This window comes from Heterodontus francisci, chromosome 2 (assembly GCF_036365525.1).
Source record: "Heterodontus francisci isolate sHetFra1 chromosome 2, sHetFra1.hap1, whole genome shotgun sequence".
In the NCBI taxonomy this organism is placed as follows: domain Eukaryota; kingdom Metazoa; phylum Chordata; class Chondrichthyes; order Heterodontiformes; family Heterodontidae; genus Heterodontus; species Heterodontus francisci.
Window position 1 is genome coordinate 28,048,032 of NC_090372.1, and position 23,969 is coordinate 28,072,000.

General features: G+C 45.4%; 1 protein-coding gene across 3 annotated transcripts in view; it reads right to left on the reverse strand.

Annotated features, from left to right (window-relative positions):
* LOC137383425 (catenin delta-2-like) overlaps positions 1 to 23,969 on the reverse strand; it is a 552,588-nt gene that overhangs the window by 144,214 nt on the left and 384,405 nt on the right. For all 3 annotated transcript variants that reach the window (XM_068056267.1, XM_068056277.1, XM_068056257.1), the window contains one exon: positions 16,049 to 16,232. In XM_068056267.1, coding sequence (XP_067912368.1) covers positions 16,049 to 16,232 — 184 coding nt within the window. The remainder of the gene's footprint in view (positions 1 to 16,048; positions 16,233 to 23,969) is intronic.

Here is a 23,969-nt window from a genome sequence, read left to right on the forward strand (position 1 = left end):
GGATTGCCGCCCAATTAGGGATGGCGGGTGAGATGAAGCAGGTGTGCAAATGAGCTTGCAAGATTTAAAGGCTCACTGGCAGCCTCCACATTAGCTGCACTGAGATTAATGCCGAGTTGCTTTGGAGAAGTGGCTTCTGCAGGAAATGGAAGTGATGCAGACTGCTTCACCACCACCTCTCTGGAGGTTATGTTGAGGGCAGTGAGGCACAGAGGCAGATACTTTTTCCAGAGGATGGGAGAAGGAGGCCAGCCAGCGTGACCAAGCAGGCAATGGCTGGAGGGAGCTGAAGAGGTCAGCAGCAGCAGTGTCATGAACAAGGCCTGGGTACAGTGTTGGAAGTGATTCAATGACCTCTTGAGGACTGGCAAAGTGACATATGCCTCTCAGTTGGCAGCCATGGCTCTCTCAACTCCTAAGAAGTCCTCTGCATAGGAAGGCAGAAAGGTATATTAATTGCAGCATCACAGAGGAATGTCTCACAAGGTCCCTTTGTCACCTTTCATATACGCGGACAGCTCTCATACTCAGCCGTAAAGAGATAACCTTGTGCATCCATTCCACAGTGAAGTCAATCAAATGCTACATCGCCTTATAATTTGCACACAGCGCCCCTCATATTCCTAACACTCTTCTTGTTCTCATTGCAGGAGAAGACAGCAAATAACATCCACGTGAGGTGTCAAACCGAAGGTGGAGCCTGTTACTGGCAATCCTGACACCAGTGGAGGAGGAAGCTGGGAGATTGGCAGGGTGGCAGCAGGCCAGGCCATGGCTGAAGGAGAGATGGGGGGCAGCAGACAGCAGGCAAAGAATTATGTTTCAATCGTCGAAATGGTTCTGAGCAGCTTCTCCAGTTGGGCATTTGTATCCATGAGTATACATTTCAAGCTCAGCAGCATGTGTGGGTCTGAAACCACTATCACCTACATGCTTCACTAACTGAGGTCTTATCTCTCCCACAGGGGCAATGTCAGAGGCGCAGCAGGAGCTGCATGTGGAGACAGCACAGATCTCAGAGGAGGAACAGCACTCTGAGGAAACACCACCGCTTGAGGCATGCGCACTCTCCACCAGTGCAGAGACACTCACCTCAGTGGGGCCTCAGTCGTGGGTAGAGCGGGTGGCACAAGCGGAGAAGCAATTCACATGTGAGTGGAAGCAGATGATGAAGGCAGTGACAGCTGTGGGGAGTCCCCATCAGAGGGCTGAAAACAGCTCCAGCCATGATCAGCTTGAAACAGATGCTGAGCCTCAGGGGGACTACCTGAAATGGGTGCTTGTGGAGCAGGAAAGAGAAATGTGTGGTCATCTATCAGAGTTTCCGAGGCAGTGCGCACCTTTGCGCAGAAGTCCATCCATGTCGTGAGTGACATGATGACTCAGGCATATGAATGCATAATCTCCTCCACTCAAATAATGACCACCCTCACGGAGAGTCATATGCGACAGGCCAATCAGTGGATGCAGGACCAGTGCAAAGATCTCCACAGTATGTCAATAACCTTGAGTAGCATTTATCGGTCAATTGCAGTAATGGTTCAGAACTGCATGGAAACGCAGCCAAGTGCTCACACGCTCTTGGTTATCAGGGAAGTGCAGGTGAGTCCTTAAAGGGAAGAGGGAGCCAGGCTCCACAAGGCACACCTCCGCACCCCTGCACCCCCCAACCCTGGTCTCTAGCCGGCCCCTCTGACAGAGCCACAAATGCTGCATCCTGCCCCCTTGACCGAGGCTGTCCATGCGCAGGTGGGGCTGTCTGCGCATGGGTTCTCACAGGCACTGCAACCTAGAGGACGTGCGCCATGAGCATCTCATTCACTAGAACAGACAAACGAGCAGGCTGCTCCACATCTGCTCCAGCCACTGGGATAGAAACATATAGAAGTACAAGGAACAGAATGCGGAAATGGCCTTAGTTGCACAATGGGATTCACTTGGGTACCTTCTTTAATGTCGCTGGCACGATGAACAACATGAGTGCAATGAAACTGTTTGTCTTTGCCATCTGGTTCGTCTCATGTAGTCCCATTGCATATTGAACATTAGGAGCTGAATGGATGTCGGCTCAATGAATGTGATGGGTCACAGTTAGAGTGGGAGGGGTAGTGGGTTGGGTTTACTTGAATCAAGCAGATCTGTCCTTTGTGCGAGGTTTGGATTGTGACCACAACTGCTGGCACTGGGGCCCAGGTGCCAATGGTGCATTGCTGCACTCAGGAAAATCTTGAGGGCATTGTGGGCTTCCGTGGCATGCAGGTCAATGGGCACAGGCATTAGCTGGACCGCTGGATGGGCATGCTGAACTGGCCAATTGCTATCTTCCATCTCCTGCTCCTCTGAGGATACTGAGCTGTGCCAGTTCCATTCCTCTCTATAGCACCAAGTTGTGCAGTTGCAGCACACCACCACTTTCTGTAAGACCCTTGAAGGTCATATTGGAGGGGATCCCCAGACCGGTCAGGGCACCGGTCATCAAATGGCAAAAGCTGTATTATCTTCAGTGGATACCCCTTGTCACCCAGAAGTCATCCACAGAGACTATATGGTGGACTGAAGAGTGAAGGCACCGGAGACAGCCTCAGTATGAATATGTAATGGCAGCTACCCAGAAACCTTGCACATACTTGCAGGATACTTTTGCAGCGGTCGCATACCAGCTGCACATTGAAGGAGTGAAATCCTTTCCTATTTACAAAAACACCTGGCTGGTCTGACAGAGCCTTGATGGCCACGTGGATGCAGTCTATCACTCCCTGTACCTGAGGGAATCCTGTCATGGAGGCGAAGCCGACAGCCCTCTGGGCCTGACTTGCAGCATTGGTTTGGAATTTGATGTAGTCTGATGCCCTCACATACAAGGCATGTGCCACCTGAGTGATGCAGTTATGGGCGGCAGATTGCAAGATCCTACAGATGTCAGCAGCCGGTCACTGGAATGATGTGGATGCAAAGAAATTCATTGCCGCAGTCACTTTAACTGCTATAAGCAATGGGTGTCCACCTGCTCCTTCTAGCCTCAGGTCCTCATCCAGAAGGACACAGAGGCCTGTGACCATCTACCGCGAGAGCCGCAGCTGTCGGAGAGACTGTTGCTCCAAGAGGTCCAGGAAGCTGACTCTTTGCCTGTAGACGTGCTAAGGATAGCACCTTCTTCTAGTTCCTGGCCTTCGATCAATCACTCTTCATCAGCATCCAGCTGTATTTGGGTGTACTTCACGCTGCAGCTGCTGCTCCTGTTCCAGTTGCTGGCCCTCCCCATGTGGCTACTGAGTTGGGTGACATCGCTGCTCCTCCTCAGTGGTCCAACCAACCTCTGAATAAGTGGACCACATGTCCCTGTGCAGGCTCAGATACCCGTTGAGGTGTCAAATGATGCTGCAGGAACCTTCAGCAATTTCTTTATCCCGAACACTATCAGTAAGAGTAGTCTCAATGAGCTACTCCTGTATGGCAAGCCTCTGCCTATGGCTAACCTCAGGCTTGCCGCTTTCTCCCTTTATAGTTCTGAGTGCTTCAAAGTTTCAGGGCTCAAAGACTTCCCACTGTACACTTGCCTCCTCTAACTTCCCAAGTTCCAGATGCTGTGTGTAACTCGCACTGCTGGTAAAAGGCCATTGCCTTTGGAAAATAGCTCTTAATTGGCTCCTTAAATACTTTAATTGACTTCCCGCTGCTGCATGGATTGCCGACAACGGACACAATCCGCCCCTGTGAAAAATGGTAGGAGGAGGGAAGACACCAGTTTAATGCTCCGACACCTTTTTTTCTGCTTTTTCCTGGCAGCCACCTCCAAACCTGCCTCCAACGGCCTGGGAAAATTCCCCCGCATGTCCTTGGGCTAGTGAGAGAAAACAATATCTAACCAAGGGTCTTGTTCCTGATCTCTGTTGGATAGTGCATATGTGTTGATATATACAGGACACACTGCAGTACCTTGCTGAGGCATCTTCAACATGAGCTCCCAAATCCATGACCCCCACTGCCTAGAAGGACAAGGGCAGCATGGGAACACCATCACCTCCAAGTTCACCTCAGACACACACCATGCTGACTTGGACGTATATCACCATTCTGAGAGAAAGGAAGAAGGAGCCATTGGGAATGAGTTACAAACCACTGCCAGATAATCATGCCACAGGGTCCTCTAGCTGCCTCTCAGTCAAGCAAGAGCTTGTTTCTTGGGGAGAGATGGTTGTTAACAGGGGTTAAGTTACGAGGAGAGATTACACAAATTAGGCCTGTTTTCGCTAGAAATTAGAAGGTTAAGGGGTGATCTGATTGAAGTCTTCAAGATATTAACAGGAAAAGACAGGCTAGATAAAGATAAACTATTTCCACTGGTTGGAGATTCTAAAACTAGGGGGCATAGTCTAAAAATTAGGAGCAGACCGTTCAGGAGAGATGTTAGGAAGCACTTCTTCACGCAAAGGGTGGTAGAGGTTTGGAACTCTCTCCCACAAACAGCAGTTGAAGCTAGAACGGTTGTTAATTTTAAATCTGAGATAGATAGATTTTTGTAAAGCAAAGATATTAAGGGATATGGGCCAAAGGCAGGTATATGGAGTTAGGCCGCGGATCAGCCATGATCGCATTGAATGGCGGGACAGGCTCGAGGGGCTGAATGGCCTACTCCTGTTCCTATCCTCCTATGTTCCTTTGTGAGTGAGAGAGAGAGGGAGAGAGAAGCTAGGAGGGAGGTAAGCATGAGAGTGATTGAGAAAGAGCAAAGGAGAAAAGGTAGTTAAGATAAGATTTTAAAAGGATAAAAATACACGGTAGTGGCAAAGCCTTTGGCTCCGGAAGTCTCTTCCCAAACCCTTTTCCTTGCCACCTTTTTCCCCATTTCCATAATCCTCCTCAAAATCTAAGTCTTCCACTGCATCTGCTGACGTATTCTGTAACTCTTCCCACAACTCCTGCAGCTGTACAGCAGCTTGGGATGCCTGTTATTTTATGTGTAAGTTATTACAGCTTCGCATGCTGAAGCACCTGGTGCCTCAGCAGATTGCTGCTAAGAGAATGGTCTTAATTGATAAACAGAAATTTGTTGCTGATCTAATTTTCATCTTTCTGGAAATCAATTGGATTTTCTTCTCCCCAGTCCAGCTCCCCAACTCCACAGAATGCAATGTTTTTGACAAGTCAAAGCTGGCGTTCAGAGACAGCACTGTGAACAGAATGGATGAAGCTTCACAGTCTCAGATAGGCCAGGGATATCAGAGTATTACACATATACAATGTCAAAATGCTTTCTATCAGTGTCTTAAAACCCAAGTTTTAAATCTCCATACACACTACTGTCTCTACATGGGTATGAATAGAATAATTGGATTACACAGGCATTTGCAGTGACTTGTAACAGAAATATAATACGCAGTAGCTATGGCTACAACTGTAAATGGTGGGATTGAAAACAAATTTACAAGCTGCCAAAATGACAAACAGTGGATAATAAACGGCTGCCACAGCATAATTGGCTTCTCATCTCTGCATGGGTGAACAGGGCAATTTACAGGTGCTGGAGATGTAAAAAAATTATTCAAGTTCTTTCTCACAGGCAGTTGGGGTGCTGGGGGCCGGAAGTGAGAGAAGAGCATTAGAGGACTATTATCAGTGGTAGGTGAAAGGATTCACAGCTTTGCTCCAAGCATGCATGTGCAATTGAGACCACTAACACTTGAAATTTGCGATCTCCCGGGCAGAATCTTTGTTAAATGTTACAATGTTGTCCTCCAGTTGCTTCCAAGCCTCCAAACGTCAAGTTGATTGATGTATCCCTGACAACTGCAAACAGCAGCTTGCTGTTCGAGTAGAAGGGGGCAAATCAGCCAGTGACAGATCTTGGAAGTGGGCCGGGCACTCACCAGGACTGATGACTCAGAGAATCTACACTATGGATCGATGAAGGGTCACTGACCCGAAACGTTAACTCTGCTTCTCTTTTCACAGATGCTGCCAGACCTGCTGAGTGGTTCCAGCATTTCTTGTTTTTATTTCAGATTTCCAGCATCTGCAGTATTTTGCTTTTAGTCTACACTATGGGTCGGCCTTGACTCAATGGGTAGCACTCACCTCTGAGTCAGAAGGTTGTGGGTTCAAAACCGGCTTCATAGACTCGAGCATATAAATAAGGCTGAAAAGCCACTGCTAAAGGAATGCTGCACTTTTGGAGCTGCTGTATTTCGGAAGCGATGTTAAACCTTTTCCCTCTCAGGTGGATGTAAAAAATCCAGTGGCACTATTCAAAGAAAAGCAGGGGAGTTCTTGCCAGCATCCTGGCCAATACTTTTTCATCAATCAAGACATAAAAACAGATTATCTGGTCATTATCACATTGCTGTTTGTGGAATGCTGCTGTGTACAAATTGGCTGCTGTGTTTCCTACATTAGAACAGTACTTCAAAAGTACTTCATGTGCTAAGAAGCACTTTGGAGTTTCATAAGGGCATGATTTGCTCTATATAAATGCCAGTTCTTTCTTTTTGTCTAGTTCTGTACCTGATTAAATCAAGTAACCTTCATCCATCTACACTATCTGTATCATTCTGCCTGCGATACATTTGGGTTATATTCCTCCTCAGACATCTTTTCACCAATGAATAGTTGCTCAGTCACTTTCACTCTCTATCCTGGAATGTATTTGTTTGCTGCCAGCTTGAAATGAGAACACTCCTGTCGTTTTAGCAACACTGATTGTGCGCCATGCTTTTTGGCAATTACTTTTTAGCTGTGCTGCTATTTATAGGAGAGATTTGGTAGATTGTTATGAGCCATTTGTCTTATGTTCTAACATGTATTGTAATGCTTAATGTCACAGAATCACCAGTACGACTGCCAGTCACACCAGGGAGAGAAAGCAGCCAACAGATGGATGAATTTAACTTCAGCACAAATAAAACATGGTAGATAAATATCAAAGGTGATTTCTTAACTTTCAACCAAGGTCAGAAGGGTGTATTTGTGTATCACAGACCAATATTGGCAAAATAACTCACTTAAAGGATATGAAAATGTCGCTTACCAAAGAGGGTAAAATGCAATTGGTTTATCTGAATTCAGAGCTGAAATTTTAACCTTGAGGTCAATCCCAAATCTCTGTCATTTTAAAACCTTTACCTGTTTGTATTGTTGTGCTTGAGGGTTCTTTTCTGCATATGCTGAACACAGTGGTGAATGCATTCCATGTAGAAGATGGATGATGACCTCTGTATTGAGAGGTCAATGGGCAAGATTAATTACTGCACATTTATCAAGAGAGTCTGCAGCTGATCTGCAGTAACTGAGACAGTCGAATACAGACTAACTGTTAAAGTACAACCTCGGAGGCAATACACTGACTACAGATGAGAAGCCCGACCATGTTAGACTGCAACCAACCCTATAATTTTTGATTTTGCCTTTGTGAAACATTGTGGCTTTTTCTTCATTAAAGGCTCCATATAAACGCAAGTTACTGCTGTGATTTTTGACACTAATTTTTCACTTTAGAGAATACACTTGAGGGAGAGTTTCTTTTAATGCATATAGATCACTTGGACACACATCAGATGGAGAGGATGCTACTATTAAGGCCTGGCCTAATTTACTGTCCATCCGTTTAAAATGGCAAGTTGAGTGGTCACGGTTACGGGCCTTCAATCCTTCCTACCTGATTGGCCTCTGTGCATCTCGCCTAAATGCATTCAGAGGAAAATCTTCCCTTTTCCCTTTTGTGGGATGTAAAAGTATTTCAGCAACCACAACATGCAATTATATAGCGTCTTTAATGAAGTTAAATGTCCCAAGGTGCTTCACAGATATGTTACAAAACAAAATTTGACACCAAGACACATAAGGAGTTATTAGGACAGATGACCAAAAACTTGCTCAGGGAGGTCGGTTTTAAGGAGCGTTTTAAAGGACAAAAGAGAAGAGAGACGGAGAGGTTTAGGGAGGGAATTTTATGGAATGATTAATATAGGGGGTGCTCAAGAGGCCAGAATTAGAGCACTACAGATATCTCAGAGGGTTGTAGAGCAGGAGGATATTAACAAGATAAGGAAAGGCAAAGCCACAGAGGGATTTGAAAAGAAGGATGAGAATTTTAAAATCGAGTTGTTGCTTAACTGAGAGCCTATGTAGGCCAGCTAGCACAAGTGATGGGTATATGGGACTTGGTGCTAGTTAGGACAGGAGCAGTAGAGCTTTGGATGATCTCAATTTTACTGAGGGTAGAACATGGGAAGCCAGCGAGGCCAGCATTGGAATAGTCAAGTCTAGAGATAACAAAGGTATGAATGAGGGTTTCAGCAGCAGATGAGTTGAGGCAGGGGTGAAGTCAGGTGATGCTACGGAGGTGGAAATAAGCAGTCTTAGCGATGGCGTGGTTATATGGTCAGAAGCTCATCTCAGGGTCAACAATAACACTAAGGTTGCAAACAGTCTGGTTCAGCCTCAGACAGTTGCCAGGGAGATGGTTGGAGTTGGCAGCTAAGGAACGGAGTTTGAGGTGGGATCCATAAACAATGGTTTCAGACTTCTCAATATTTAGTCAGAGAAATTTCTGCTTATCCAGTACTGGATGTTGGACAAGCAGTCTGACAGGTTTGAGACAGTGGGAGGGTTGTGAGAGATGGTGATGAGGTAGAGCTGGGTATCATCAGTGTATGTGTGGAAATTGACACTATGTTTTCGGATTACGTCGCTGAGGGCAAGCATGTAGATCAGAAACAGGAGGATGCCAAGAATAGATCCTTGGGGAACACCAGAAGTAATGAACTTAGAATAGGAAGAGAAGAATTGCAGGTGATTCTCTGGCTACAACTGGATAGATAAGAATGGAACCAGGCAAGTGCAGCCTCACCGAGCTGGACAACAGTGGAGAGGAGTTGGAGGAGGATGATGTGGTCAACTGTGTAAAAGGCCACAAACAGATCGAGAAGGATGAGGAAGGATTTTTTTCCTATGTCGCAGTCACACAGGATGTCATTTGTGACTCTTATAAGTGTCTTTTCGGTAACATGGTAGGGGCAGAAACCTGATTGGAGGGATTCAAACATGGAGTTCTGGGAAAGATGGGCATGGATGTGGAAGGCGACAACATGTTCAAGGACTTTGGAATGTGGCATTAGTTTGCAAGGAAGGAGGGGATTAAGGGTTTTTTTGAGGAGAGGAGTGTTGACAGCAGATTTGAAGGAGAGGAAGACAGTACCTGAGGAGAGTGAACGTTAACAATATTAACTAACATGGGAGCCAGGAAGACAAGTTGGGTGGTCAGCAGTTTAGTGGGAATAGGGTTGAGAGAGTAGGAGGTGGGTCTTATGGATACAATGAACTCAGAGAGGGTATGAGGGAAGATAGAAACAAAACTAGAGAAAGATGGGAATTGAGGGCTAGAGCAGGGGAGAACCTTAGAGGAGGTTTGGCCCATTGCAGTGGGGAAAAGAAGTTGGGGGTTATCTTTGCATTCCAGGATGATCCTTGAATAGTGAACAGTTGTAGCAGACACGAGAAGGACCCAATAATGCTTTACGTAGTCCAGTCAGATTTTGTCCGCCATGTTCTTTCATGTCTGCGTCCCTTGGGCCTAAGAGATGTGGTTATGGGGGCCTTACTAGGGGATTGCCAGGGTGAGAGAGTAATTGTTTAAATGGGGACTAGGACATCAAAGGTGGAGGTGAACGTATGGTTGAGCAGATCAGTAGCTGCAGAAAAGTCATGATGAATTGAGGGCCAAAGGCTCAACAGTTGTGATTTTGCAAGTACAGTTGTCAGTGAGTTGAGATGTTTTTTTTTCCCAGGGCCAGACACAGAAGGAAGTAGGGTGGCAGGAGGATGTGGGTGGAGAGTGATACAAGGAAGTGATCAGAGAGGGTCTTATCTGTGATTAACATGATGGGAGTAGCGAGGCCACATGAGATGCAAGCAAATGGCTGTGAATGTGAGTTGGGGAGTTTATATAGAGTAGGGTTGTCCAACCCGCCAAAGTTTTCCATTCGGCCCGCGGACAAAAACTGTACTCGGCCGTTCCTACTCCTTGCTGCGCGGTTTTTGCCCTCAGTCTTTTGCTTTCAGCTTCAGGGGTGTGAAATTTCTTCTGTCCTGCCAAGGATTTCTATTACAATCAGCCGTCCCCGCTGCTTTCAGTGAGTGAGCGCCTGCTGGGAAATGTAGTTGCCCTGCACCCGTTCCCTATGGACAGAACCGTAATCCAGGATGACTACTCTCAGAGAGCACCACATACCTGCGTGGTGATTGGCTGTGGCCCAATGGCGTGACCCTGGAGGTTAATGAGTGGAGTGGGTCACAACAGAGACAGTAGTTGCGGTCAGCCTGAGGAACTGACAGCATGCTGATTAAAGTGAAGGTGAGCCTGAGGCTTGTGGCCTAGGCCCGGTGGGAGGGAAGCAGAGAGAGAGGGAGAGAGAGACAGACACAGAGAAAGGGAGAGAGAGACAGAAAGAGAGAGAGGGAGAGAGAGACAGACACAGAGAGAGGGAAACTTAGAAAACATAGAAACATAGAAAATAGGAGCAGGAGTAGGCCATTCAGCCCTTCGGGCCTGCTCCGCCATTCAAAAAAGATCATGGCAGATCGTCTAATTCAGTACCCTGTTCCCGCTTTCTCCTCATATCCCTTGATCCCTTTGGTACTAAGAAATATATCTATCTCCTGCTTGAATATATTTACTGACTTGGCCTCCACTGCCCTCTGTGGTAGAGAATTCCATAGGTTCACCACCCTCTGAGTGAAGAACTTTCTCCTCATCACGGTTCTAAATAGCATACCCTGTATCCTGAGACTGTGACCCCTGGTTCTGGACTCCCCAGCCAATGGGAACATCCTCCCTGCATCTAGCCTATCTAGTCCTGTTAGAATTTTATAGGTTTCTATGAGATCCCCTCTCATTCTTCTAAACTCTAGTGAATATAGGCCTAGTCGACCCAATCTCTCCTCATATGTCAATCCTGCCCTCCAGGTATCAGCCTGGTAAATCTTCTTTGCACTCCCTCCATGGCAAGAACATCCTTCCTCATAAGGAGACCAAAATTGCACACAACACTCCAGATGTGGTCTCACCAAGGCCCTGTATAACTGCAGTAAGACATCCTTGCTCCTGTACTCAAATCCTCTTGCAATGAAGGCCAACAAACCATTCGCCTTCGTAATTGCTTGCTGCACCTGAATGCTTGCTTTCAGCGACTGGTGTACAACAAGGACACCCAGGTCTCGTTGCAGCTCCCCCTTTCCCAATCTATCAGCATTCAGATAATAATCTGCCTTTCTGTTTTTACAACCAAAATGGATAACCTCACATTTATCCATATTATACTGCATCTGCCATGCATTTGCCCACTCACCCAACTTGTCCAAATCACATTGGAGGTTCTTTGCATCCTCCTCACAGCTCTCATTCCCCTCCCCAGCTTTGTGTCGTCTGCAAACTTGGAAATGTTACATTTAGTTCCCTCCCCCAAGTCATTAATATATATTTTGAATAGCTGGGGCCCAAGCACTGATCCCTACGGTACCCCATTAGTCACTGCCTGCCACTGGGAAAAGACCCATTTATTCCTGTTCTCTGTTTCCTGTCTGTCAACCAATTCTCAATTCATGCCAGTATATTGCCCCCAATCCCATGTGCTTTAATTTTGCACACTAACCTCTTATGAGGTTAGGGAGAGAGAGGCAGACACGAAGAGGGGAGAGAGAGGCAGAGAGATGGAGAGAGACAGAGAGACAGACACAGAGAAGGGGAGAGAGAGAGACAGAGACAGAGAGGGTAAGAGAGAGACAGACAGAGAGAGGGGGAGAAAAAGAGAGACAGACAGAGGGGAGAGAGACAGACAGTCACAGAGTGGGGGAGAGAGATAGAGACGGGGAGAGGGGAGAGAGAGACCGACACAGAGGGGGAGGGGAGAGAGAGTTATACGGGGGAAACAGACAAACACAGAGAAGGGAGAGAGAGAGAGACAGACACAAAGAGTGGGGAGAGAGAAACGGGCACACACACGCACACACACACACAGACTTGCAGACAGAGAGTGGGAGAGAGAGAGACAGAGAGATAGAGGGAGAGGAAGAGTGACAGACACAGAGCGGGGGAGAGACAGAGCGATCAAGGTCACTCCTGATAGATGAACATCTGTCTGGAATACTCTGCATTGCTACATCAAGTGTGCGGGCAGATATTAACTACTTGTGCAAGAAAAAACAATGCCAGGTATCTCACTAAATCAGAGGTCAACATGGCAAATTAATATATTAGTCTTCTCATTTAAAGCTTGTTCACAAAAAGGCACATTTGTTGTTGTTTTGATTATCAAAATAAGTTTCTAATGCCTTTATCCTTTCAAAATGTGCTCATCGGCCCTCTATGTAAAGCAAAATTTGTAATGTGACCCCTCACATGAAAAGGTTGGACACCCCTTATATCGAGGGAGAGTTTAAGCGAGGGTAGCGAACTCAGAGGAGAGACAGCATGATGAATTGAGATGGAGGTTTAAACCACTGAGGATGCGAAGTCGCTTGGTGCAGAGGCTGAGCGAGGAAAGCTGTGAAGATATCTCAATGGGAAAAATTTTATGGTACTTGGGTGGGCGGTAGGGAACGAGGATCTTAAATGAGAGGTAAGGAGATGGAATAAGGTGAGGTGCTTAAATCCTGTAAGAAAGTTTGTGGAAGAAGGAAAATCCATTGTCGATTTGGGTAAAGGGCAGTAGGTAGAAAACTCCACCAACTGCGCTTTTGACAGGGAGACTTGACCTTTGGCAGTGTAAACTTCTGACCTATTAGTTGAAATTTTATGAACCAGCAGCTTGGACTTATAAAATGACCCCTGTTTCTTTTAATTCATTCTGGGAATATGGGCATCATTAGTGAGGCTGGCGTTTATTGCCCATCCCTAGTTGCTCTTGAGAATGTGGTGGTAAGTCATCTTTTTGAACTGCTGCAGTCAATTGCTGTTTGTTGGATAAGTGAAGCATAACTGGGGAGGTGACCATAATTCTGCATATGGTGAGTACCTGACTCTGACTTGAGTCACTGGGAAACACTAAACGGAGGCCAGACACATCCTAACAGAGCAGGAGAGAAAACCAAGTGACTGAGTAAAAAATAAAAAGGGGAAATAGGAAATGAATAAGCACAATGTGACTGTCAATTTATAGTGTGATAATCAGCCTAATGAGAAGACACAACCTGAAGCTACAAGATGCATCTATTATAGCAGGTGCATGTATCCTGTACACTGGGTCTTTTGTGTAACATGAATAATGACTAACACCTATTGTGGCATTTTCACTAGTTCACCTAACTTATTGGATAGTGAGCCAATAAGCAATTAGCATTCATCAAAAGGGCACTGCCTAGCATGGTCGACAGTATTACAATACTCAGAGAGCTCTCCACCTCTGTGTGTGTAGTCTGTTCTCTTGTCCTGTCTCTGTATTATATTGGTCCTCAGCAGAATCTTTGGATTCTTTCAGGAAGGTCTCAAAAATGGGCCTTATTTGAGGGGAGAGTGAGATCCTCACACTGTGATAATGAACTGATACCATATCAAAAGGAATAAGAAAGAACTCTCACTTGAACCGGAAAACTGCTGTATGTTCCTGTGTCTGACAAAGTGACTCTCAGATTCCAAGTAATGTCATGCGCATGTGATTGCTGCGTCTGCATTTCTCACAATCAGGATGAAAAATAGGATCTTGATATATATTTAAAGCATGTCCTTTGGTATTCCTCTTGAATAAAGTTTTGTGTGAAAATGCTCCTGTGAATCATCTTGGGACATTTTACTACATTAAAAGTGCTGTATAAAAACATGCTGCTATTGTTAAATGAACCGCTGCCAATAAGTAACATTGAATGGGAATTTCCTCAGAACTCCGCCCACTCCCTTGCTCAAACTTTGGTGGAAGCTCTGATTTGGCATGGAAACCAGGGCTGAATTTTATGGGCTCCCTAGGGATTTGAATGGAGGCAGGGGACCCATAAGATTGTGGGAGAAGTGGGGGGGGGGGGGGGGGGGGGTGTTGGAGTGCCTGTTGCCTTCCCAATGCCTTCCAACTTAGTCCCGGTTGTGGAAGACCGAGGATGGCCCTCTCCTCCTCGCCACCTGCCAGGCAATTTGAGGCCTTTAAGTGGCCTGCAGCTCAATTTAATGTAAGACGGAAAGGCCCACTGCCACATGGAGACACTGCCACCTACTAGTGAGGTCGCGGGAGTGGTCCCTCCTTTGGGGGTAATCCAGGGTCTCCAGAGGGCCTGCCCAACAGTGATGGCCACGCCCCTGGAAAGACCCCACCCCCCCCACCACCCTCACTGACCCCCCTCATCCCGTCGCCAGGGCCTGTCTGAATGGCCTCAGCGAGCCCAAACCCACTCACCTGTCCCCGGGTCTTCATCACTCCTCTTCTGCAGCGCCTCCTGCAGTACTGGCAGTGGCCACCACTTCCAGTGGCGCTTCCTTTGCAGCAAAGCTGCCAGCCAATCAAAGGGCTGGCAGCTCTGGCGGCGGGAGCTCGTCCCTTAAAGGAACAGTGACCCTGACGACGGGCAGTTAATTGCCAGCCCGCCATTAAATAGTTCCCACAGCCTTCCGGCCAGCTGCCGGGACCCCTGTCACTGGGTCTGCAATGGTGGAATGGGTGAAATCCGGAAGAAAATTCCCCACAATTATTTTCTTGCTGTTGATTATTTTGAATACTTTCACTCAGTGACCACTGATGACATTTTCGGAAGCCATTCGGCGGGCGACTGAACCCAAAGGCGTGAGCGAGCTGAATTAATGCCACTGACAGATAGTGATGGGGCTGTGATGACGGAAGACTGCCTGCCTGTATTAATTCAGTCATCTCACACAATTACTGAACCGAAAATAAATCAGAAGGATCTTTCTTGCTTTTCACAATGAAGGAGGAATTAATTTGTTGAAAGTGAAGTGTCAGCCATAGCTTTGTGGTGGGCATTCTTGCTGCTGAGTCAAGCCCCACTCCAGAGATTTAAGTACATAATCTAGGTTGACACTCCTAGTGCAGTACTTGTGGAGTGCTGCACAGTCGGAGGTGTCGTCTTTCAGATGAAATATTAAACTGATACCATATTTGCCCTCTCAGGTGGAGATATAAGATCTAACAGAATTATATTGAAGAGGAAAAGGGACGTTCTCCCCAGAGTCCTGGCCAACACCACTAAAAACAAAGATTATCTATTCATCATCAAATTACTTTTTTTTATTCATTCATGGGATATGAGTGTCACTGCCGAGGCTGGCATTTGTCGCCCATCCCTAATTGCCTTTGAGAAGCTGGTGGTGAGCTGTCTTCTTGAACTGCTGCAGTCCGTGTGGTGTAGGTAAACCCACAGTGCTGTTAGGTAGGGAATTGCAGGATTTTGAGCCTGTGACAATGAAGGAGTTTGTGGGACCTTGCTGCATGAAATTGACTGCCGCGTTTTGTACATTACAATAGTAGCTGCACTTCAAAACTATTGGCTGTAAAGTGCTTTTGGATGTCCTGAGGTTATGATGGGAGCTATATAAATACGAGTTCCTTCCTTTCTTAATTTGTTCCCAGAGCAAGAAAAAGCACTTTGTTTTTTCACTCTCCTTTTTCCTCCTCACCAACATTTTATTCCAGGTCATCTTTGCTTTATACACTAACTAATTCCTACCCAAAATAATGGAAATTCCTGACAGGATCGAGAACACACCCTTCCACACAACATGAACTCAGAGAGAGGCTCAATAATCCTTGCGTAAACATAAATACAACAAATCCAGGAGAGAAACATATTGATAGGCTATACCACTTAGTGGGGATACTGCCAAGTACTTCAGTCAGCGCCAAATGGCTTCTCACTAGCAATTGCAAATGATGGGTGATAGATCCAAGCCTCAACCTGTCAAAACAAGCCAGGGTAATTTGAAGGGGTGTTTCTACACCTCGTTATTGGCAGCAAAAATCCCGATTACATTGGCTAGGTTCTAAATTTTAAACTGCACAACAGACAGAGGTAACATTTTACCGCGCATGGTAACAGGGCAAAGGTTGTACCAACTGACCTCAGGCACCCAGTGGCATTCCGCAAGACCATTGATGTGTGGAGCTGAATTTTCCGGTCTTCCTGGTGAGGTGAGATATCCCAACCAGAGTGTGGGATGATGATCGCGTTGGTAAGCACCACAAGTGCATCCTGGATAATTGGCATCTTCAATGCATCACATGATGACAGGTTCCACAGGACACCTTCAAAAAGAAAGATGACGAGATGTTAATACATTTGTCAAAGGAGAAGGGGAGAGGATTACACAACATAATGCTGAAAACCCCATTGCACTTCTGATGCCAGTTTTGCACTGCAGTGAACGTGAGTAGAAAATAGTTAGTGTGTTGTTTAAAGAATGGCAGAAGCTGTACTGCAAGAGAATCCTATGCATTTGATTTCTCTACAGAAGCACTTGAGTGGGTCACACCAAGGAGATAACACCTACTGCTTATCATGCTCGAGACTCAGAGAGAAACCATACATGGTACCTTACATGGAGAGGTTTTTTTTGAAATTCTGTGAGTTATGATGACCTGGAACACACTGCTGAATGGATGGTGGAAGCAGATTCAATAATAACTTTCAAAAGAGAATTGGATAAATACATGAAAAGAAAGAAAATACAGGGCTATGGGGAAAGAGCAGAAGAGTGGGACTAAGTGGATAGCTCTTTCAAAGAGCTGACATGGGCAAGTTGGCCCTAATGGCTTCCTTCAATGTTGTATGATTCCAGAATTCTATGCTGATAGAAACTAGCCCATTGATATTTAATTGAAAACAGGTATGGTGACCTTGGGAAGGAGAGATAAAGAAGTTATGAATGTGACAAACAGTATAATGGAAAATGAAGTCATCTTCACCCCATCAATCAATAGTATAACCTTACATATTAGTCATGGGTATACATATATAATATATATTTTTTAGCTTAGAGATGTACAGTTGCTTGCTTTCCGCTTCTTCTGCTTCGGTTATGCCGGCATCATAGACTAACATTTGTATTTCGCCAATAGGGGCAGGGTGAAGAGGCAGGCACCCAAAAGCATTTGTATTCATAATTTGTAGTCAGAAAAGGTATATAAAACAACAAATGGGAACAGTAATTTGAATCTGATCTGGAAAGAGTGAGCTCAAGGAACTGTAAGGGGGAGCCACTGGCGTTGTGGTAATGTCACTAGAGTAGTAATCCAGAGCCCAGGTTAATGCTCTGGGGACATCCGTTCAAATCCCACCATGGCAGATGGTGAAATTTGAATTCAATTAATAAATCTGGAATTAAAAGCTAATCTAATGGTGACCATGAAACCATTGTTGGTTGTTGTACAAACCAATCTGGTTCACTAATGTCCTTTAAGGAAGGAAATCCGCCGTCCTTACCTGGTCTGGCCTACATGTGACTCCAGACCCACAGCAATATGCTTGACTCTTAAAATGCCCTCTGAAAGCAAGCCACTCAGCTCAAGGGCCATTAAGGATGGGCAATAAAGCTGACCTCGCCAGCGACGCCCAAATCCCATGAACGAATAAGAAAAAAGAGACTTTGTTTCACTTGATTGTAAATATTTTTCCTGATTTGGTGGATTAAACTTTGAATAAATGAAACTTTGCTCATTTTTTGAACTAACATCAATATAGCTAGCTAGTTAATAATGGGTACCCCAGAGAAGAGACAGCACAGTACGTATTGTAAATGCAGACTGCAGGGCTGATTCCTCATGCAGTCTGATAGTTACCTGCTACTGACTAATTCCGCTACTTATTTAAAGTGAACCTGTAACTGATAAATCACCATGGTGGACAAATGTAATCAGAAAAATTTATTGAACAATTTATCCTTGTCCATAAAGCAACAGACACGACACTGAATGTGGTCCGACATAATGACCCAATTGAATGGGTTAAGGTCCTCTGTGATGAGGAGTCTAAGGAAAAGTTGGAACAGGAGAATGAAGGGTTTTAAGCAGCCCTTAGACATGTGACACATGTAGGCCAGACCAGGTAAGGACGGCAGATTACTTTCCCTAAGGGACATTAGTGAACCAGATGGGACAGCAATCGATCATAGTTTCACAGCACCATTTGTGAGATGAGCTTCTAATTCCATATTTTCTGTTTATTAATGGAATGTAGTTATGAACTTAAAATTTAACCAGATGCTATGGTGGGATTTGAACCCATGTCCCCAGGGCAGTAGCTTGGTCTTTGGATTACTAGTCCAGTGACTAGTCCACTCCACCATCATCTCCTCTGTAATTACCAGTGTCGTTTAGGTAAGGCAGACTTTGGAAAGATGAGGCAGAAATTGACCACAATGAACTGAACATAATTATTACCAGATAAAAGTACAGGCGAACAGTGGAAGATGTTCAAAGAAATAATTTGTTAGAATACAAAATCTGTACGTACACCTAAAAGGTAAGTGCACTGCCAGACTGACTTACAATGGAGCATCTGCTGGCCACTGTCTCAGTTTCCACTGCAGCATAGATGGAGACCTAATGTAATCAGTATTGCAGTGGAAGCTCAGATAGAGGTCATGAGATCCCTGGGTGCTGGCATGCAGGTTCAGGCTGCTGCTATGTAGTCTGTGAGTGCTTCCATCCATGCACAGTCAGTTGCCAACATGGATACAGATCTCAGAGCTCGAAAGGGTATGCAGGCTCGAACAGCAGTCCAGCAATCTGTGGTCCAGTAGATGATCAGGCTTGCTGAGACGTTGCCCCATGGAAATGGCAGTGGTACTGTGGAGCATGAACCTACTGACCTTCTCTCAGGATGACAGCATTTGTATTCTCACCAATGTCACTCCATCAGTGCCCTTGCTGTTGCCTCTCAGCCAGCCAGACCAGATTGCTGCCACCCATGCTGATGTGGGTTTAAAGCTGGGCTCTCAAGGCTTAGAGGTGCTTGTGGGCATCCTCCAATCATCGGCAGTTTCCCCCAGTGAAAGTCAGCAGCCTTCTTCCAGTCATGCTGCAGTCATTGGGTAGCAGTGCACAGGAGCACTAGTCCAGGCAAGAGTTTTAACTTTGCAGGTTGACCTCCATCAAGGCTGGACTCCTGCCTAAACTCGGACAGGTGTTTCCATGTCTGATACTTTTCCATTGTCTAATACTGCCGATACTGGGTCTCGACTAAGAGGTAAGTTTGAGCTTTGAACAGATTCTGCAGTTAATGGTGTGAATGCAAAGGGAAACATCAGGATCCTGATACTCCTTATTCTTTCAAACATCAGTGAGGAAACTGTGAGCTGAGGCTCGGCAGTGACAAGATAGAACAAAATATTGCTATCGCTAGGCACAGTGCATGATAAAACAGAAGTGATGCTTTAATAAACTCAAGACACTCGTATTTCCAATATATAAAAGCCCATTGATTTTCCTTTCACAAAGCAAGGATCAAAATGGGCCAAAATGACTTGTAATCACTGTCCTCAATCAGAGCACCAGACCGAGAGATACACAACTGACTGAATCATAGACCTGGAGCTAGAAAATGCATTGCTCCTTATATACACACTTTAACAGAGATAGGTCCTCTGGGGCACCTGTGTCAATCACTCAGGCCATGCTCTTTAGGGGTATATGATGAAAAAGCGACCTGAGGTCAGATGCAAACTGTAGCAACTCAAAGAACAAAGAACAGTACAGCACAGGAAAAAACCATTCGATCCTCCAAGCCTGCGCCGATCTTGATGCCTGCCTAAACTAAAACCTTCTGCACTTCCGGGGACCGTATCTCTCTATTCCCATCCTATTCATGTATTTCTCAAGATGCCTCTTAAACGTTTCTATCATACCTGCTTCCACCACCTCCCCCGGCAGCAAGTTCCAGGCACTCACCACCCTCTGTGTAAAGAACTTGCCTCGCACATCCCCTCTAAACTTTGCCCCTCTCACCTTAAACCTATGTCCCCTAGTAACTGACTCTTCCACTCTGGGAAAAAGCTTCTGACTATCCACTCTGTCCATGCCGCTCATAACTTTGTAAACCACTATCATGTCGCCCCTCCACCTCCGTTGTTCCAGTGAAAACAATCCGCGTTTATCCAACCTCTCCTCATAGCTAATGCCCTCCAGACCAGGCAACATCCTGGTAAACCTCTTCTGTACCCTCTCCAAAGCCTCCACGTCCTTCTGGTAGTGTGGCGACCAGAATTGCACGCAATATTCTAAGTGTGGCCTAACTAAAGTTCTGTACAGCTGCAGCATGGCTTGCCAATTTTTATACTCTCTGCCCTGACCGATGAAGGCAAGCATGCCGTATGCCTTCTTGACTACCTTATCCACCTGCGTTGCCACTTTCAGTGACCTGTGAAACTGTACGCCCAGATCTCCCTGCCTGTCAATACTCCTAAGGGTTCTGCCATTTACTGTATACTTCCCACCTGCATTAGACCTTCCAAAATACATTACCTCACATTTGTCTGGATTAAACTCCATCTGCCATTTCTCTGCCCAAATCTCCAACTGATCTATATCCTGCTGTATCCTCTGACAATCCTCATCACTATCCGCAACTCCACCAACCTTTGTATCGTCCGCAAACTTACTAATCAGACCAGCTACATTTTCCTCCAAATCATTTATATATACTACAAAGAGCAAAGGTCCCAACACTGATCCCTGCGGAACACCACTAGTCACATCCCTCCATTCAGAAAAGCACCCTTCCATTGCTACCCTCTGTCTTCTATGACACAGCCAGTTCTGTATCCATCTTGCCAGCTCACCTCTGATCCCGTGTGACTTCACCTTTTGTACCAGTCTGCCATGAGGGACCTTGTCAAAGGCTTTACTGAAGTCCATATAGATAACATCCACTGCCCTTCCTTCATCAATCATCTCTGTCACTTCCTCAAAAAACTCAATCAAATTAGTGAGACACGACCTCCCCTTCACAAAACCATGCTGCCTCTCGCTAATAAGTTCGTTTGTTTCCAAATGGGAGTAAATCCTGTCCCGAAGAATCCTCTCTAATAATTTCCCTACCACTGACGTAAGGCTCACCGGCCTATAATTTCCTGGATTATCCTTGCTACCCTTCTTAAACAAAGGAACAACATTGGCTATTCTCCAGTCCTCTGGGACCTCACCTGTAGCCAATGAGGATGCAAAGATTTCTGTCAAGGCCCCAGCAATTTCTTCCCTTGCCTCCCTTAATATTCTGGGGTAGATCCCATCAGGCCCTGGGGACTTATCTACCTTAATGCTTTGCAAGACACCCAACACCTCCTCCTTTTCGATAATGAGATGACTGAGACTATCTACACTCCCTTCCCTTGGCTCATCATCCACCAAGTCCTTCTCTTTGGTGAATACTGATGCAAAGTACTCATTTTGTACCTCACCCAATATATATATGTATAAAACTCATCAGCAATCAAATCCTGTTCACTCATCATCCCTGTGCTCGCTGACCTACATTGGCTTCAGGTCCGCAAAACTTTGATTTCAAAATTCTCGTCCTTGTTTTCAATCCCTCCATGGCGTCACCTCTCCCTATCTCTGTCACCACTTGCAACCCTACAATCATCTGAGATCTCTGTGCTCCTCCATTTCAGACCTCTTGTCTATCTCAATTATCAATCTACCACTGGCAGCTGTGCCTTCAGCTGCCAAAGCCCTAAGCTCCAGAATTCTCTCCCTAAACTTTTCTGCCTCTCTACCTCCCTCTCCTCCTTTAAGGCACTGCCTAAAACCTACGTCACCTACTTTAATAACTCAGTGGCTCAGTGTTAAATTTTGTCTGATAACACTTCTGTGATGTGCCTTGGGATGTTTTATTACCTTAAAGGCACTACATAAATGTAAGTTGTTATTGCCATCATGCAAAAAAATATATGAACCAGGCCAAAGGATGATATACTGATATTGTAAAAATCATATAAAAGGAGTAAAAGTTGTTAACTCTGGTTGGATGTATTCCAGGAGTTCTGATCACATGACTGTCAATTGCGCAATGTCTGATCATCACGCATGTGTCAGCAGCTTGTAAGCATTATTGCTTTTGCTGTTTGAAGGTTTGGATCTGTGTAATAGAGAGTCGTTGCTCACTGTTTTACGCTCGCAGCTGCTGCACGTTTAGCTCAGAAAAACAGTGTGAAGATTTATTTTCCTCCTGGGTTGCTAACAGCAAATCAGTCTTCCATTCCAGCAGCTCCAGGACTACCTGGGAGGGTGGGCAACCCTAGCTAGGACACATTTGGGAACATTGTTGCATTGTCTGTCTAATATCAAGTTTAATGATTTACTTTTGTTGTGGTTTTATAATTGTAATTATAATTAGGGCCTGTATTAGGTAAAGACCTGTTGCAGGACCAGTGGAAATGCTGGTGCTGTGACCTTTGCAGAATGGCATGTTGAGAGCCTTCACGACTTACAGAATCTTATTGACGCTCATCACTTTGGAGGTGAAGCTGCCGTATAACGACTGCTCGGCATTAATTATGCTGAGTGGAGCCTGATGCCTCCGAACAACAGGGCCTGGGCTCTGCACTGTGATTTGCCACACTTTCATCTCCCAGTCTAACGGTAGGTGCTTTCCTTAAGGGAGGGGAGACCAATGAGTATGTATCAAAGCCATGGTGCTCTCGCATTCCTTGGAATTGGTTCAGTTTGAGGGATTGGTTCTTTCACAAACTGTCAAGGAGTTTTAAAAACACAGTCACTCAGGGGTGATATGCATCCTGCCTGTGCGCTCATCCAACTTGAAAGAGGGGGTGATGATACCGTTTAATGTAACTGAAGTTACAGAAGCTCCATACAAATTCTCAAAGGGTGATGGAGGATCACCTTCCGAGATGTCCATCAGCCAATGGATCCTTTGGTTTTATAAAAATTCTCCAGCAGAGAACTGACAATCCTCCTTTAGTGATCAAAGGCACAATTCAAATAAATGGGATGATGATGCGTCTTTAAGATTACAACAGTGACTACCCTTGAAAGGTATGTCATTGGCTGTAAAATGCTTTGGGATGGCCAAGGCCATGAAAGGTGCCATATAACGGCAAGTCTTTCTTACGTTCTGTAAATATACTGCACTAAGGAATTTTATGTGAACTCATTAAGCAGTAGTACAACCAGAAAAAAGCCCTCCCCCCAGATATTTACCCAGATGTTTTGAAGCAGTTGACACGCAAAAAAAAGTTTTGAACTGCTTTCCCAGTTCTGCATATCTGAGAGGATTAACTTTCCCTCTAAACTGTAGTCTTGTTTCACTGTGGATCTGAAGGTAAATGAGTATTAGCATCACCTTAGTATTTAACAATCTTGCTACAATATTGCCTTTGTATGCTCTGAGCTTGGTGGGACGCAATCCCTCAGAAACATAGGGAGAAAATTTTGGATCAGGCCTCATAACGTGCCCAAGGATCACAATGCTTAATCAACCTGTGCCATTGAAAGTAACGCAGGCAACATGCAAAATTTATGCTGATCTCATTTCCATGTAAGTGGCATGTAGCCAAGCCCTAAGCATGCTGCTGAATGCTTGTGTGCTCAGCAAGGGGTCAACATTCCTGTTTGGCTTGCACCAATTAAAGCTAGTCTGCACCTCTTAAGGGGGAAGTGCATTCTGGCTGCAGAAGCTCATTTAACTGGCTGGGAAACACATTAGGAGCAGGAAGAAACCTGAGTAATGGCACAGCAGGCCAGAGGGATGGTTCCTAGGTTTTTGGATGCAGCGCTGGAGGCCTTTGTGCAGAAAGTTGAAAGGAGCAGAGAGCTGCTCTATCTGGGGGCTGTCACATCTCAGGCTAAAACAAAAACATTTGAAGTCACAGATTTAACTTTAACAAAGATTTAACAAGTGTTTAATGAAGAATTCTGTTCACTGCTATGCCTATCTGACCTGACAACAACCCCCGGGTCAGGTGTTTTCCCCAAACACAAGCTTACTTTCAGTTTCTCTTCTAAGTACCGTATAGTCTCTAATAC